We start from the raw sequence: 16,041 nt of genomic DNA, 5'->3' as shown, positions 1-16,041 counted from the left end.
CTTTTGCTTTCCATAAATTTCTCCAGAATTTCGATGGCACCTGTTACCCGGACGGAACGGAACTCCGTCCCGCTTCCCTTCTGCATTCGATTCTCCCGGCCTGCATCATTTGCTGTAATTCCTTCTGCACATCGCATTATGCTTACTTAGTTTTGGTTTGGGTTTGGTTTCGAACATTTATCATATCATATGTATTATTATATTATGATATATATAAATCATGTATAATTGTATCGGTAAATGGATCTATCTATCTGCAGATTCTTACGTAGTTCAAGGGACCACGTCAACAAGGAACTAGCTTATTCATATTCCACAGGTGTAGGACCTGTCTAAAACTCGCATATATCCTCCGGTATTTCCCTGATATAACAGCAAGTATAATAAAGTCATCTCTTTTATATCCTGGGACATGGAAACGCCATTGATCAAGAAAGAGCCGGTGGTAGTGCGTCATTCCACGCCCCATGTGGAAGATGATCCCAATGACCCGCCCTTTATGTACGAGGAGCCTGCATTGTGGAGAAAAATGGTGTACGATGTGTTTTTATGGCTCTTCACCAAGATTTTCGACTGCTTCTTTAGGGAAATCAGAACTCGCGGTGGGTACAAGGTCCCGACTCAGGGCCCCATTATTTTTGTTGCTGCTCCTCATGCGAACCAATTCGTAGATCCGGTCATTCTCATGGGCCAGGTGAAGAAAACGGTCAACAAACGTGTTTCGTTCATTGTTGCGGAAAAATCACTAAGGAGACCTGCAGTCGGGACGTTTGCGCGTTGCGCGATGTCAATTGGCGTTGTTAGGGCACAGGATAACTTGAAACTGGCCAAGGGTAAGATCAGGGTCGACCCGGATAACTACCAAAGAATCATCGGAACCAACACCGAATTCACAAAATTCCATCAAAAGGGCCTCATCGGCTTGCCAAAGTCCCTAGGAAACGTCGAGATCGATAGCATCGTAAGCGATACTGAATTGATCTTGCGTAAAGAATTTAAGATGCAGAAACCGGAAGTCAAGGCTACTTTGTTGAACGGAACCGCCTTCAAATACGCTCCAAAGGTCAACCAGTCTCGTGTGTACCATAATGTGTTCGAACACTTGGCACACGACCAATGCATCGGTATCTTCCCTGAGGGTGGCTCCCATGATAGAACGGATTTGCTACCATTGAAAGCCGGTGTCGCTATCATGGCCCTTGGATGTATGGACCTGCACCCAGACGTTAACGTGAAAATTGTCCCCTGCGGTATGAACTACTTCCACCCACATAAGTTCAGATCAAGAGCGGTAGTCGAGTTCGGCCATCCAATTGAGATCTCAAAAGAGTTAGTCGCTAAATACAGAAACCCAGCTACAAACAGAGAAGCCGTTAAAGAGCTGTTGGATACCATTACAGAAGGTTTGAAAGCCGTCACAGTCACTTGTCCTGACTACGAGACGTTGATGGTGGTCCAAGCCATCAGAAGATTGTACGCAGGTCACTTGGTCTCCAAGTTGCCGCTACCTTTGGTCGTGGAGATGAACAGAAGAATTGTCAATGGATTCCAAACTTTGAAGGACAACGAGGATATATCCAAACTGAAGGAAGATATTCTGAGATACAACTCGCACTTGAGAGACTATAATATCCCAGACCATCAAGTTGAAACAGCAACCGTTAACATGCCTCGCAGTTTGGGTCTCTTGATATGGAGATCTGTAAAGCTGGTCATTCTTTTGACTCTAGCTCTGCCCGGTATCATTCTATTCTCTCCAGTGTTTATTGCCGCTAAAAGAATATCCGCTAAGAAGGCCGCAGAAGCATTGGCCGCCTCTACGGTCAAGGTTAAGGCCAACGATGTTATTGCAACCTGGAAAATCCTTATCGGTATCGGTGTTGCACCACTCTTGTACTCGCTTTGGTCCATACTATTCGTCTGGTACTTCAGAGATAGCCTCACCAAAAACAAGTTTTTAAGCTTTATCATTGCATACACTTGTTGCGCTACAGTTACATATTCAGCTCTAATAAGTGGTGATCATGGAATGGACATTTTCAAGTCTATCAGACCACTATACTTGGCTATTATATCACCAAAGGGTTTGCAATCTTTAAAAGATGAACGTACGGTATTGTCAGAAAAGATCAATGGAATCGTTAATGAATATGGTCCTAGACTTTTCCCTGATTTCAACGTAGAGTCTCTTGCTAGTTATGCTAGTGGTCATTCTCTATCAGACGAACAGATAGAGGAGCAAGAAGACAGAAAGACATCTGAACTGAAGAGAAGAAGAAGACTCGCGAAACTCAAGAAGAGATTACAATCACAACAAGAAAACCCTGAACATGTTAAATCTTCTTCTACTGCTACGACAGATGACGAAAGTGATGCGTTATCGATGATAAATAGTGATAATTCGCTCTCCAATATACCTATCTTCTCTAATAGAGACAGGTCAACATCTTCAACAAGTATCGGCTCTATGGGCTCAAGCATTGAAGTTTCGCTAAATACTTCAGATGAAAAGAGTCACTCAATTTCAGGTATTGCTGATCAAGTTAGAAAGAACAGAGCCGATTGATTAAGTATCCTGCTACACATTAAAGAAAGTAAAACAATAATAAAGTAAAAAGTAATGAAACCTGTACTGCTTCTATTACTATTCGGAAGACATCTTAGCAAATAAAGTAAGGTCATCATCGTACATCATGAAACTATGGTAATGTTATTTTGTCATAGTATTGCTTTGAGACCCCCGCTTCCTCTTCTCTGTCAACATTATATCTATTGTATTGAGATATTGATTGTCTTTTTACAATGTCTTTTCTGTGTAGTGTGTGGCATTTTCTTTTGTCCCGATAAAAAATATAGTTTTTATATTCTGACTCTATTTCGGACAAATTTACATAATAAACTATGAACTTTCCCAAAACCCTTCAGACGCCTGTAAAGAACGCCAAAATCTTACGCAATAAGACAATCAAGGGCATCGCAAGTCATTGAGAGGTATTTTATTGACACAAAACGTACATGACTCTATTTGTTACATCAAAAATATGCACATGTCAAATTAACATATTCTCCTTATTTGCTCCAATATAAATAATATAAGTATATATGTAACATAAATAATTAATATATGAATACTTAATTCTAATACGAGGCTGGATCATTTGGAGTATTTGAGTGGATTAATAATTAGTAATAATAGTAATAATAGTAATAATAGTAATAATAGTAATAATAATTTAATAGTGCACAAACGACAAACGCTTACCTCTGATGTTTAATTCAAATAATAAAAGGCATAATAACACTTACTCTGTCACAGGTCCCCTACAAAAGACGAAATAATGAACATAAAAAAAAATAGATTAAAAGCACCTGGCTCAATGCTCTAGAGCGATGAGAGGATGACTAAGTATAGATGAACAGCAGCGTTGCTTAAACGGAACTCAACCGGAGAACCTGTATCAATCATTGCCCAATTACAGACCATTGCCAAATATCAGAATTAATAGTTTCAATTACTCTGTAATTGTTGGATGAACAAGTTAGCTTATTAGAAGGCAGAAGTTATCGCCATATTTTAAAATAAGCTGAAGGGACATCAGATCAGAAGTATACGGAAGTGGAGGAAATAAAAATGAAACAGTTTGAATTGAAATCTGTAAAACACCAAAAACATTAAAACAATAGAAAACGAGGAAATTTGAACCCATGTATCAATTTTACCTTTTTATAATAAACAGAATAAAAGATAAAAGGAAACACTATGCGGTAACAGGAAAAGTGATAACAATGGGAATTTATTGAAGTGACAAAACAATACTGACGACGAGACGCAGTTAGCAAGTTAGAAGAAAAGGGAAAAGGAAAAGGAAGAAAGGGAAGAAAGGGAAGAATATACAACTATGAGGACCTTTCGGATTCAAAAATTAGGTTAGCAGAATATGAAAATCAGAAGCTACTCCATGACCAATCAGCGGGAACACTGCCAACAACGGTTTCCAGATGTTGACGATTGTTCACGCTGTTTCTAGAACCATTCAATGTCTCGTCTATGTTTCTCTCATTATCTGCTTTTGCCAAATTTGAAAGTGGACCTGAATGACCAGCATTATTTTCATCTTGACGAGAATCATTGGAAGGATATGAAGAGTTTGGAGAAGTTGCAGAGAATGGCGGTATCATTTGCTGTTGTTCCTGATTATTTCCAATTTGATCCTTGGCAGGACCATTTTTTACAAGATTCTCATATTCCTCTAGACAGCTATTGCAAATTTTGGATAGAACACCAACCCCACCTGAACCAATAATGAATTTTGCCTTTGGATTTAAGTACAACCAATGCATTACATGCTGTTGACAATAAATATCGCCACAGTGTCTGCAATGATGTTTACGCTCCCAAAAAGAAAACATTTTGTGACAATACTTACAAGACAAACGCTTAGAATCAGGAACCCAGTGCTCTCTAGTTGGTTGGGCCAATTGAAACTGAGGATCTTTATCATTTGACAACCAGGATTGAATTTTATTTCTATAACTGGACATTATTGATGATGTTGTAGAATGGACACTTCTAGCATAATTTGGACTTGAGTTATTCGAATGTCTTGAGAGGGCCGCCTGTAAAGTACTTTGAGTAGCGTCGGATGGTGCTGGAGAGTGAGACTTTAATGTATCTATCGTAATATTGGTTTCAGAGATATCTCTCAATACAGCAGGCATATACATTGGTTTTTTTGGCTCATTTATTTGTTGCAAAAGTCTCTTTGAGTTTAGGGAGGTACTGCTACCGGACCGAGAGCATTTTGTCTCACTGAAGTTGTGAGGTGAAGCACCGGTGGTAGAGCTTGTGGGTTGTGTGATAATTTCTAGAGATTGCTTGCGCCCATCAGCATGATCCTTAGCAGGCTCTATTGCCACAGAATTTTTACGAATAGTAGTAGATGTGTCTAAAATAACATTCTTTCCACCAAACGTGAGCTGTGTCAGAGGTTCCTTTGGATCTACCAAATTTTCGCTAGATGTAAGAGGTGTAGTTTGAATGGATTTGGAAGCAGCTTCTCTGTTATGTTGAATCATAGAGAGCTTTCTCAAAGCATCAGTAGTTAACTTGTTTTGTCTTGAAATATCATCTTCTTCAGATTCTGAATCATGAGAAGAATCAATGGGGGAGGACTCACTACTAGAATCATTATCAACAGATTGATTGTTGCTATTCTTGCTTGCATCATCGCTGTTGCTGCTGCTGCTGCTATTATTATTATTATCATTATTATTATTATTATTATTGCTGGTGCTACTAGCGGATGATGATGAAGGAGTCTTGGACTTGACTTTGGGCTGTTTATCAGAGCCATTCTGTTCATGTTCAATTTCCGTCTGAGAATTCGGATTTGAGTTAGAGCTCGAGTGCTGACTTATGTTAGACGAGGACCTACGCTGCCGTAAGTCTTTAGCTGACTTTCTTTTGTCATCGGTGAATGGCAACTGTTGGCCTATTCTCGATCTAGTCTCAGACTGCGGTAAGTCCGAGAAAAGAGTCTGCTTATGTTTGCCTCCATTACCATTGCGCTTCTTCATCATAGTGGAGGCCATTGCTGGAGACTGAATCTGCTGTATAGGGTTGATATACGTTGCTGCCAGGCTTCCAGAACCTGTATTATTGTTGTTGTTGCCATTGTGGTTGTGTGAGGTATTAGTGCATTCCTCTTCATCGCAATTCTGTTGCTGCGAACCACAATTGTCTCTATTATTTATCATGCTACGAAGCGAGAATGAGCTCAAAACGCTCTGTACCGACATAGTTCTGGTTCTGGGAACTACCTTCTGTTTTTCAAACGTAATTGTTGACTTCACCGACACAATAGAAGTATCCGAGCCATTTTGAGTGCCACCCTTTAGTTTAGTTGCAGATATAGGAGGAACATCAACCTCGCTGGTTTGGGAGTGGACACTACTCATCGACTAAAGTATTAATTAAAGAAGGAAACCAGCTCTTATAATGTCAAACAAATTAACCAACTATTGATAATTAATAAAAAAAAAAAAAAGAGAGGGATTAAAAACCCTCTTGACAACCTTGATTCAAAACCTTAAAAAGTCTGCTGGACTGGCCACCGACTACGTTTCAATGGACCTTCTGTCAAGAACAGACGCAGAAACAAATTATTTTTAATAAATAAGTATTGGTGTATAGTATAGCACAGGAAATCCAATTTCTGTACTATAGTAAATCCCGTTTCTTCTTGTAATCTCTTGCCTTTCAATCAGAAAACAAAGAGCACTAGAAAACAGCTAATCGCCACTAGATCTTATCGAGACAAGCACCTTATTAAACCTGTTAACCACAGTGCCTGAACTTCGCTGTTGCTAGCTCCTGGACTATCAGTATGTATAGAACAGAAAAGACGGGGGTTCTTCTATCAAATAGAAAGTTCTTCAATTATTTATTTTTTTTGGGCTTTCACTAACGTCGTAAGACGTCCCTCTCATTCTCATTACTTTTCGTTTTACCCCTTTGAGAATGCAACATGTATGTGCGGGTAATGGAGAATCTCAGATTCCTTTTTTTTTTTTTTTTTTTTGCTTACCTGTCCGTCTGCGTATTATACTAGAATAATGGTTGTGGTGGATATGAATATCGGTTTATATCAGTGTATATCCGTTTGTGTATATATATATGATATATATGAAATATGTGGATGTGTACATATATGTATGCAGCGAGATAGAGGGCATTCCTTCTATAGCTTAGGCCTGTGAAGATGACGGGTCTTTGAAACAATATTCTGGCCGAAGAATTGGTCGTAAACGTTGTAGTTTTCCTGGTAAGTCTCACCGATGTTATTTCTTGCCAAATGGCCGTTTTGCTTGTTCAAAATGTAAGTGTCTTGACCTCTTTGTTGCAATTCGACAAGTCCGGCTTCTTCGAATGCTGCTAGCAAGTCGTACTGTAAATCCTTGACATCTTCTATCCCACAGCACAATCTTATCAAGTCTTCTGGGAACTCTCTCTGTTTTCTGACCTCTGGGTCGATGGAAGCGTGTGACATTTTGCATGGCATTGAGATTAATGAATTGACGCATCCAAAGGAGACGGTCACGGCCCAGATTTTGAGGCGTTTTGATGTGACGATGCGCTCACTTAATTTGACGTCTCCTGTTTCTATGGAGAGCACGGCTCCTGGACCACGGTTGAAACTCTGATGTAGTTGGAATTGGGGATGAGATTTGAGACCTACGAACCGTGTTCTTAATTGTGGTTTCTCCTTTTCGGCAGCATTTGGCTTGAACCCACATACGTCCTGCAACCAGTGGGAAAGCACCATGGCGTTTATTTGCTGCTTGTATAGCCGTACGCTCAAGGTCTTTAGTCCACGGATCAAAAGCCACGAATCCATTGGGGACAAACCAGCACCAGTGCTATTGATCACAAAATATACACTAGGTGCGACGTCTTTTTTGGCAATAATCACACCTGCCATGATATCGTGGTGGCCGTTTAAGTATTTAGTTCCGGACTCGTATACCAAATCAGCGCCAAATTGCAAGGGGTTTGAGTTCAACCCTGACATCATAGTGTTATCCACAACGATTTTGCAGCTGTCATTCGTGGCTTGCTTCACAAAGTGGCATAGTGCTGGCAAATCGGCCACCTTAAGTAAAGGATTTGTGGGGGATTCGAGTAACACGATATCGACGCGGGGCAGCGACTTGAACAACTCGATAAATGAGGCTGTGTTAGTCGTGTCTGTGTGGACAACTTTGGCGTGGTTTCTTGTTTGTAAAAACGTCAAGAGACGCTGTGTACCTCCGTACAAGTCGTCGCCCGCAATAATGGTGGGGATTTGGTCCGAATTATCTATCAAAGTTCTCAATATGATATCCAGTGCAGTCATCCCGCTCGAAACAGCGAAAACTTGTTCTTGGTTTACCTCGTAGAGGTTAGCAATTTGTTGTTGAAGAACTGTTCTGGTGGGGTTACCAGACCTTGTATAGTCATACTCCTGGAGCTCATCAAAAGACGTAGCTTTGAATGTGGTTGACTGGTAGAGCGGTGGAACGCTCGAACCATATTTATCGTTGTGTAGCACTGAAACTAAACTGGTATTCAAAGAAGGTTTGCTCATCTTGATCTTTTAATAAGGCATACAAACTTAATATTTGCTCTCTTCCTTGTCTCTACTTCACTGCACTAACTCTGTTGGTTGCAATATCTAGTTACTCTTCTTCTTTTTACGCGGAGAGAATAAATAAAATATAACCTATCCTACCCTTTTTTGTTCAAATCTTTTCTCGACTATGACTGACTACTCCTCTCTATCTCCTTTTTATATACTTTACTCTACTACTACCAACCATTTACTCACCACGCATTATAATCATATACAGGCACACACTTCTATTGTGTGTTACCTCTTCGTATGTGTTTCCACAGTAGCGGCATAAACTAAAACCTTTAATATAGTAATGCCGCATGTGAGTCAAACAGCTTAATGTCCGATGAACCATGATTTGTTGCTATCTTAGGCTGGCGAGAGGAAAAGTAGTCATCGAAAAAGCACTAATGTCACGTGCTGGAGCCACAATTTTACACCGACCCCGCCGCCACAATCGGTGTTATAACTCTTATAACTCCAGAGCCAAAAGAGAGAAGGCTAAACAAAGAAAAGGATCAAGACGGCATAAGAACACCCGTTCGAATTCTCCCGCGCCCATTTTATTTTTAAAAAAAAAATAATCTACTCGAGCTTCGACACTTCGAGACTTTAAAAACCGTTGAGAGTGTGTGGGTGTTGATCTCTTGGTATTCTGTGACAATTTAAATTTTCTGCAGTGAGATGTGCGGCTGTTTCTGGTTCTGTTTTTGTCTTTACCGTTTTTTTAGCTTATTTTCCTCTCGTCTTTTTTTTGTTTGGTTTCCTTAAGCTTACCCCACGTAAGAACTTCACCGCACAAAAACGCACCGGGTAGTCTGTGCAATTTTCAAGATCTGTGATTGTCGATGGACGTGTGCTTTTTTTTTTTTTTTTTTTCCTTGCTCATTGTTCCTACAGTGAATTTCAAAGTGACAGAACTCATTACCGAAAGTTATCAAATGATGATCTTCCAATTTGGAGAAACTGACTTTTAATAACTGCTACTGTAGGTGAAATTGTCCTATTGACGTGTCCTGACTTTGGAAATAAGTTTCCGGACTTGCGTACCTTGTATCAGTTCGTGTTTCTTCGACGGTTTGTGATTTGTACCTCAAGATTTCAAGAGGGGAATGTTCCAGGCACAAGAAGAGATATCACACATCGATGGATAGTGAAGGTGTATCTAGCAGTAATGATGATGGTGGGGTTCGCCATTTAAACAATGGCGAAAAGCTCATACCAATGAAAGACAAGTCTGCTTTGGTTTTAGACGATGGGAAGATATATAAAATCCAACACAAACGGCAAAGACAGATTCTATCATGCGTTGCATGCCACAAGAGGAAGATCAAGTGCGATCGGATAAGGCCTACTTGTGGGAGTTGTCACAAGAATGAATGGCAATGTACTTATTTTGTGAATGCGCGAGTGAGCCGGGGTGGGAGTTCTAGTAAATTGGACGATGAAACGCAAGTTGTTCCCAATAAGGCTTCGAAAGAAGAGTTGTTAAAAGTGATAGAAAAGGCGAAGCAACTGGAGATGCAGCAAGGCGAGAAGTTGATTTCAGATCAGAAAGTGCAACAGCAACGAAGTAGAGTCAAGCGAGTAAGGAAGGCTTCGAAAGACATCGGGGTAAGGGAAACGGGCGGCAAAAAGGATGGGCTGATCAACGAAACTGAGGGCAATAACAATGGTAAAAATAAATGTACAAACGCTAACGCTAACGCAAGTTCGCATGCAGGATCCGACATTAGTGACAGTGCACGTTCAATAGAAGACTCTGTATATTATAAAAACAAGAGTATGCTGGACTTTAACAAGAAATTAGAGTCTTCGGCATCAGATGTGCTCAAATTGGTCTGGGACCTTTTGCCTTCTATTGAAAGAGCCAACGAGTTATACGTCATCTATACCCAAAACATACACATGATTCTTCCTTTGATAGATTTGCAGCATTTTGAAAATGACCACCACCAGTTCTGGGAATCTGTAACCTCGGGGGAGTCTTTAAAACAACCGGATTTCTTGCTTCTTCTATTTCCCATTCTATACGCTAGCGTCAAATCCTTGTACCATTTATTGGATAAGGAGCAGTCACAAGGTTTGTTGCAAGAAATGTCTCAGTATAAAACTGCTTGTCTCAGGCTCTATTCTGCCTTTGATTTCCCGAATAAATACTCTATCAAAATTCTCACAGGATTTGTACTATTAAACTCAGTTATTGAAAATCCTAGCGTTACAACGATAGCGCAGTTGACTAGATTATGTCAAAGGGCAAGATTGACTAAAGATCCCTTATTGTTAGGTTTGTCCGATTCTTCGGTCGTTCAATCCAAAAGAATTTTATTCTGGCAGATATTTCAGCTAGATACGATGACGTCCCTCCATAATAACTTATCGCCACTTATCAAATTGGACGAATTTGATACCTCTCTACCTGTGGAAGTGATAAATGGAACATTAAATCCATCAATATGCTATATTAATGCAAACTACAGATTCGTTCTCCTTTTAAATGAACTTTGTCAAAAACGTGGATCATTCAGCGGTATAAAGGAAAGGATTGTCGATTTGCATGTCTGTTGTATGGGTAGTGCTCTTTCTTTGAATAATCATCTATCCACTCACAGACTATCCTTGCACGAAGCCAAATTTATTCAATGGGCTATGTATATGCTAAACACTTTAGCTGACAGGTCTTTACTATTATTGCATCTAAACATTATCTCGACCTCTATTCCAACTCTTCATAACAGGAAATTATTGAAGAAAGATATCCGTATGTGTGATGACCCCATTGTTGAAAGTGGGTATGGTAAGGACTACAATGTCATTCAAACTATTCTTAATAATTCAGGAAACCTGGATCTAACGTCTCATAATCAAACGAAAAAACCTATGGTGTATAATTTTGAAAACTTAACAAACAACTTGGTGCCGGCATCATTACATTTCTTAGATGAATTTGTGAAATACCACTCTACTAACAGATATGCATGTTTCAATTGGGAACTATTGGTTGGGAATATGCCAATTAATGCCATCACGTTTGCTTTGAAAATGCTTGCCTTGGACGCTAACCGTGCTGAGAAATTAGGACGTAGGCTTGTGCTAAACACAGACCTCAGATATATCCTTCTATCAAAGGCGATACCGATTGTGGAAGATAGGTTGGACATCGAAACAGCTATTTCCAAAAATTGCTTTCGACTAGCAAAGCTGTTATTTCAGCTATTAGTTGTAAAGTTTGGAAATTCCAATGCTGAGCCAATTCCTAATAAGTACGATATCACGTACTCTACATCAAAGGATGTTCCGCAGCCGACTTTGAATCAGGACCTTGAAGAAGAAAAATCGTCAATGCCTAACGGTTTTCCATTGAAGTCTGATGGTAGATCGAACGTCACATATATTATGAATAATTCAATTCCTTCACCCAGAAACACGGTATTAGATATTCTATCAAAAGATGTCAATGGGCAAGGTAACAACGGACATGAAGAATTATTTGATGACACTTTCTTTTTCAGTGGGAACCTTATTTACAACTCTGAGTTGCTCGACGGCGACAACAATATCACTGCGTCTTGTGCGCAAATAGCGCCAAGAACCATGAAAGCTATCTCATCGCATGAATTTGACATGAAAGCTACCCCACACACCACAACCCCATGGGATGAAATCCCGTACTTTATTTCGGAACAGACACAGGATCAAATAAGAAACAACACGGATATTGTTCAACAACCTAACTCCTTTTCACTTCCACCTGCTTCAGTGACATCAAAAAAGGAAGAAGAAATCAAGGCTATTTACAAAAAAGTTCAAGACTACATAATTCTTTTCAACAGTTCCAACAACGAACTAGAATACGTAGCCAGTGGTGACGAATATTACAGGGAATTCGAAAACGCTTTACTTGAAGTCCTCTGCGGAATTCTTACGCAGTCATGATGAATGACTGCCAAGAGGAAGAAAATATATATATATTTCCTCCCTCTCTCTATAGCTGAGCATATGCTCACAGTGTAGCGTATAAAATTAATAATATATCGTATTACACTATATCAAAATTACTTTGTGCTTTGCCTGGCCCCCAAAATGCAGGAACGCTGTAGGTTTTTTCGATGTGAGGCTATGCAGAATGCAAATCAAAAAGGAAATGACGCATGTAACGGCAGTGCATGAACCCCTCAGGCCAAGCCTTTTTTTTTCTTGGCCCAGTCTAGATCACTTATAGTGCAGCCTGAGGACCCCGCAATTATCAAATTCAACAAAACGCTTCCACAAGTGAAAACGCCGCGTTTCTTAACTAGTTATTCTACAACCACTGTTTTTCTGGGTTTTATTTCGTTTTTCCTTCTAAAATCAGGGCACTATCTTAATTGCGCATTTTTTTTAGATTTATTTTTGGGTTCGAGGCTTAAAAAAAAAAACGTAAAAGCGTAAAAAAGGGCACTAACATTCTATAAAACATGTGGATTCCACCACCTGAACAAGGATAGAGGGAAAGAGAAGTCTAAAATATATTTAATTACAAATCTAATAGTTCCAGAGGACTATCAGAGTTTAGTTTATACCCAGTTTCCTAAATTTCTGAGTTTCCAGGGTTTTTTGGATTTATATGACTTGAGGGAATATAAACAACGCTATCTTTATCACTTATTAGAGTAAGTGGGTTATCAGCAGAAAAGTATTAATAAACGATTTAGATGAACTATTCTATGTATCAGAACGATACAGTAGCGGTATCACAGGAAACTTTGCGAGAAGGGGCGATGTATAATTTGCAGTTAAAGAGATCAGCTATTGATGATTCAGAAAGTCAGGCTCAAAATGTGGGTGGAAGGAGTAGCATGCGTTTATCAACTTTTGAATATGATGAATCGGAACTTAGTAACGATCTCACGGGCAAGACTTTGGAGGATGAAATTCTAAGTTTTCAACAAGGAACATCCATTAGGGCAATGGGTGATAATATCCGAAGACTTTCGATAAGCGAGAATCACAGGGACCATCCTATGTTTTATGAATTCGAGTACTTTAATAGAGGTTTCAAACAAGATATTCCTAGTTCCGTGTTTTCCGATGAAGAAGATGACATGGATTTGGGCTTGGATTCAAATTTAGATTTAGAAATGGATAGGGAATCCATTTTCGTGAATATAGGTTCCAAATCTACAAACTCTTCTAACCATACCCCTTCAGCATCAACCAGTTCTATGGCTCTATTATTATCTGGTTTGGATGAAGATGTATCCATGAATTTAGATTTAGATGACCAGCAAGACGTTACAGGTAACGGAAATGGTAATGGAGTAAAGAAACTATTCAAATTGAATAAAATGTTTCGCATGAATAACAGAGACCTTGCATCTGAAGATGAGCCAGAGCAAATCTTCAAAAAGAAATACTTCTGGTCAAGAAAGCCAACTGTTCCCATATTAAGAGACTCTAAGAATGAACAAACGGGTTATTCTTCTTCCCAAAACTCTAGCTTTCATAACGATCAGCTAATAGTTTCCGGGGTGGAAGACTCAACAATGAACACTGCCAATGTTAATCCAATTAAGCTGGTCACTGTGGAAAAAAACATGGCTGACAACTATTCCCCTACACTTAGCTCGGGAAGCTCGAAGATAAATAGCTTAGAACCGGAAATGGCACTTTCATCAAATTCATCTATTGTGTCACAAATAAAACCAAACACAACGGGATCCACTAGCATTAGTTCTTCTTCCTCATCTTATGTGCAAACTCCGGTTTCAGTTCATTCTTCTAAAGCACAATCTCTTTCGCTGTCTAAGCTGAATATACAAAATAACCTGGGGTCTACCATTATCAAAAAGCAACATGGTGTTCCAAAGACGCGGGGGCGGAAACCTTCGCCAATCCTAGATGCATCTAAACCTTTCGGTTGCGAATACTGTGATCGTAGGTTTAAGAGACAAGAACATCTAAAAAGACACATTAGGTCGCTGCACATATGCGAAAAACCATATGGCTGTGATATCTGTGGGAAAAAATTCAGCAGAAGTGACAACTTGAGTCAACATTTAAAAACGCACACGCATGATCAAAAATGAACGACAAAAAAAAAAAAAAAAAGAAAAAGAAAACTGGACAGCATAAATATTGTAATAGTATCAACTAATATATTGCCATGATGACTTTTAAACTAATATCCAATAAAAGAGACGAACTTTAACTGCAATTAACAACTTCAAAAAGTATAACAATACTATGAATCCCAGAAGACATAGTATGCCTAGAATTTTACCTAATTAATGACTAAAAGAATACATTAAAAACATTATGACATTTTATGGTTATAAGTGAGTAACAATTTAAAAGTACATATCGGGAAGAATCTTTAACATCGCTTCAAATTAAATTTAAAAAAAAAGCTTTACTTCTTTTCAACCTTGGTAGACACTGTTAATTCGGAACTCTGCATTCTTAATATATTTAATAACTTAGATAATTAGGACACATGCAAGTAGTGAGGAATGATAGAAAGAATGGAAGAAAAGTGGCTTAGGCCTTTCCTAATTTCTCGATCAAGTCTTCAAACTGGTTGAATTCGGGCGGTAACTCTAATTCTGCTTGTAGATCGGTTATTTGTATTTGATACGTAGATTTAATGTAGCCAACAACACATTCAATATTATCAACAGTTACTAGAGCACATCCCAATTTCTTGAAAAGTTCATTTTTCTGCTCCTTAAGGCGTTGTGGAGTCCAATTGTTCTTGGATAGCTCTTCATTCTTAGTGTTTAGTTCACGCACCATTCTTTGTAATTCCTTTAGTTTCAAAAGTTGTTCGCTCCTCTTCCATCCTTTTCTATTCTTCATTGTGTTACTCCTGGAACTCTCAGTTTCTTTTGTGTACGTTTCTATGCAACTTTCGATCTTTTCCTTTTCCTCTTGGATCCTCTTTTCAGCCTTAATAGCATCGTTGTTGAACTTATTCTGTGTTTGGTTCTTGAAAGACCAATACACATTTATATTTCCGCACTTTTCAACGCTGATGATCCCATCCTCATCGATCATTTTCTGCACTAATTCTTTCACTAGCATTGAAGAAATGCCACATTTCTTGGGGATCAACTTCTCTAGCTCTTTCATATTGTAAACAGTATGTTCCTCTTGGAAAAAGCTTAGAATACGAGCCTTCTTCTCGGCTAAAGAGACGGTATTTCTGCCTGGTGCCATATTTCAATAACTGGGTAGTGAGATATTGATTGAATGTCTCCAACTAAACTAGTTAATGTGTTTGCAATGCTTCGTTTTGAGATGTTGGTTCGTAAGTGATTAACCGCTGAAGTCCGGCTATAAATGGGGAAATTCTAACGCAAATCTAGTAAAAATACCTGTCCATATATATATAAGCAAAAGGGGGTTCACTAAAATTTTTACAATCCGTTACTTTAGCACACTTAAATAACTGTTGATCTAATTGATAGGTGCTTCGAGTTACAACTGCACCCCTCACAGTTAACCCATACATGGTAAAACCCTTTGTATCGCATTAAATGTGACACGTGACTAGTTTACTAAGAGCCATTTTATCAAAGAGATGTCCAAAAATGAAAGGGCTTTCTTTGTTCGTTGTTCTAAGAAGGAAGAGCCCGTCTACTAGGAACATTTGCGAGGGTCTCGAGTGCTGCGTTTCCGATCGGTTTACCAACTTCAGACTTTTATGGTTCTTTAAGGTTGTCAAATTGCAAAAATGACAAGAGTATTCCGGATGAATTTGAAATAGAGTTCAAAAGCGAGCAAAAAATAGCACATTTTTCATAGAAGTGATACAATAAGGTATACATGCAGCTGATTTAGATAACCAGTTATAACGTTAGAGGGGAGCAGAGATCACCGTTTGCTTGATATTAAGGGCGGAAGGATT

General features: G+C 39.0%; 6 protein-coding genes across 6 annotated transcripts; 3 read left to right on the top strand and 3 right to left on the bottom strand.

Annotated features, from left to right (window-relative positions):
- Positions 1–412: 412 nt before the first annotated feature.
- Positions 413–2,566, top strand: SCT1 (bifunctional glycerol-3-phosphate/glycerone-phosphate O-acyltransferase SCT1; the record flags this gene model as incomplete). Its single annotated transcript, XM_022818831.1, has 1 exon — positions 413–2,566. One exon carries the CDS (start codon positions 413–415, stop codon positions 2,564–2,566), a length of 2,154 nt encoding a protein of 717 aa, XP_022675458.1.
- Positions 2,567–3,945: 1,379 nt separating this feature from the next.
- On the bottom strand, positions 3,946–5,958 carry PIB2 (Pib2p; the record flags this gene model as incomplete). Its single annotated transcript, XM_022818830.1, has 1 exon — positions 3,946–5,958. One exon carries the CDS (start codon positions 5,956–5,958, stop codon positions 3,946–3,948), a length of 2,013 nt encoding a protein of 670 aa, XP_022675457.1.
- Positions 5,959–6,740: 782 nt separating this feature from the next.
- Positions 6,741–8,126, bottom strand: STR3 (cystathionine beta-lyase STR3; the record flags this gene model as incomplete). The annotated part of the gene is made up of 1 exon (XM_022818828.1): positions 6,741–8,126. One exon carries the CDS (start codon positions 8,124–8,126, stop codon positions 6,741–6,743), a length of 1,386 nt encoding a protein of 461 aa, XP_022675456.1.
- A 1,173-nt stretch (positions 8,127–9,299) lies between these two features.
- KLMA_30324 (GAL4-like Zn2Cys6 binuclear cluster DNA-binding domain; found in transcription regulators like GAL4) lies at positions 9,300–12,089 on the top strand (the record flags this gene model as incomplete). The annotated part of the gene is made up of 1 exon (XM_022818827.1): positions 9,300–12,089. One exon carries the CDS (start codon positions 9,300–9,302, stop codon positions 12,087–12,089), a length of 2,790 nt encoding a protein of 929 aa, XP_022675455.1.
- Positions 12,090–12,847: 758 nt separating this feature from the next.
- COM2 (Com2p) lies at positions 12,848–14,221 on the top strand (the record flags this gene model as incomplete). Its single annotated transcript, XM_022818826.1, has 1 exon — positions 12,848–14,221. One exon carries the CDS (start codon positions 12,848–12,850, stop codon positions 14,219–14,221), a length of 1,374 nt encoding a protein of 457 aa, XP_022675454.1.
- Positions 14,222–14,672: 451 nt separating this feature from the next.
- On the bottom strand, positions 14,673–15,350 carry MND1 (Mnd1p; the record flags this gene model as incomplete). The annotated part of the gene is made up of 1 exon (XM_022818825.1): positions 14,673–15,350. The coding sequence occupies one exon, from the start codon at positions 15,348–15,350 to the stop codon at positions 14,673–14,675; it is 678 nt and encodes a 225-aa protein (XP_022675453.1).
- Positions 15,351–16,041: the final 691 nt, after the last annotated feature.

Source organism: Kluyveromyces marxianus, chromosome 3 (assembly GCF_001417885.1).
Source record: "Kluyveromyces marxianus DMKU3-1042 DNA, complete genome, chromosome 3".
NCBI lineage: Eukaryota > Fungi > Ascomycota > Saccharomycetes > Saccharomycetales > Saccharomycetaceae > Kluyveromyces > Kluyveromyces marxianus.
This window is presented reverse-complemented; position numbering and strand designations above follow the sequence as displayed.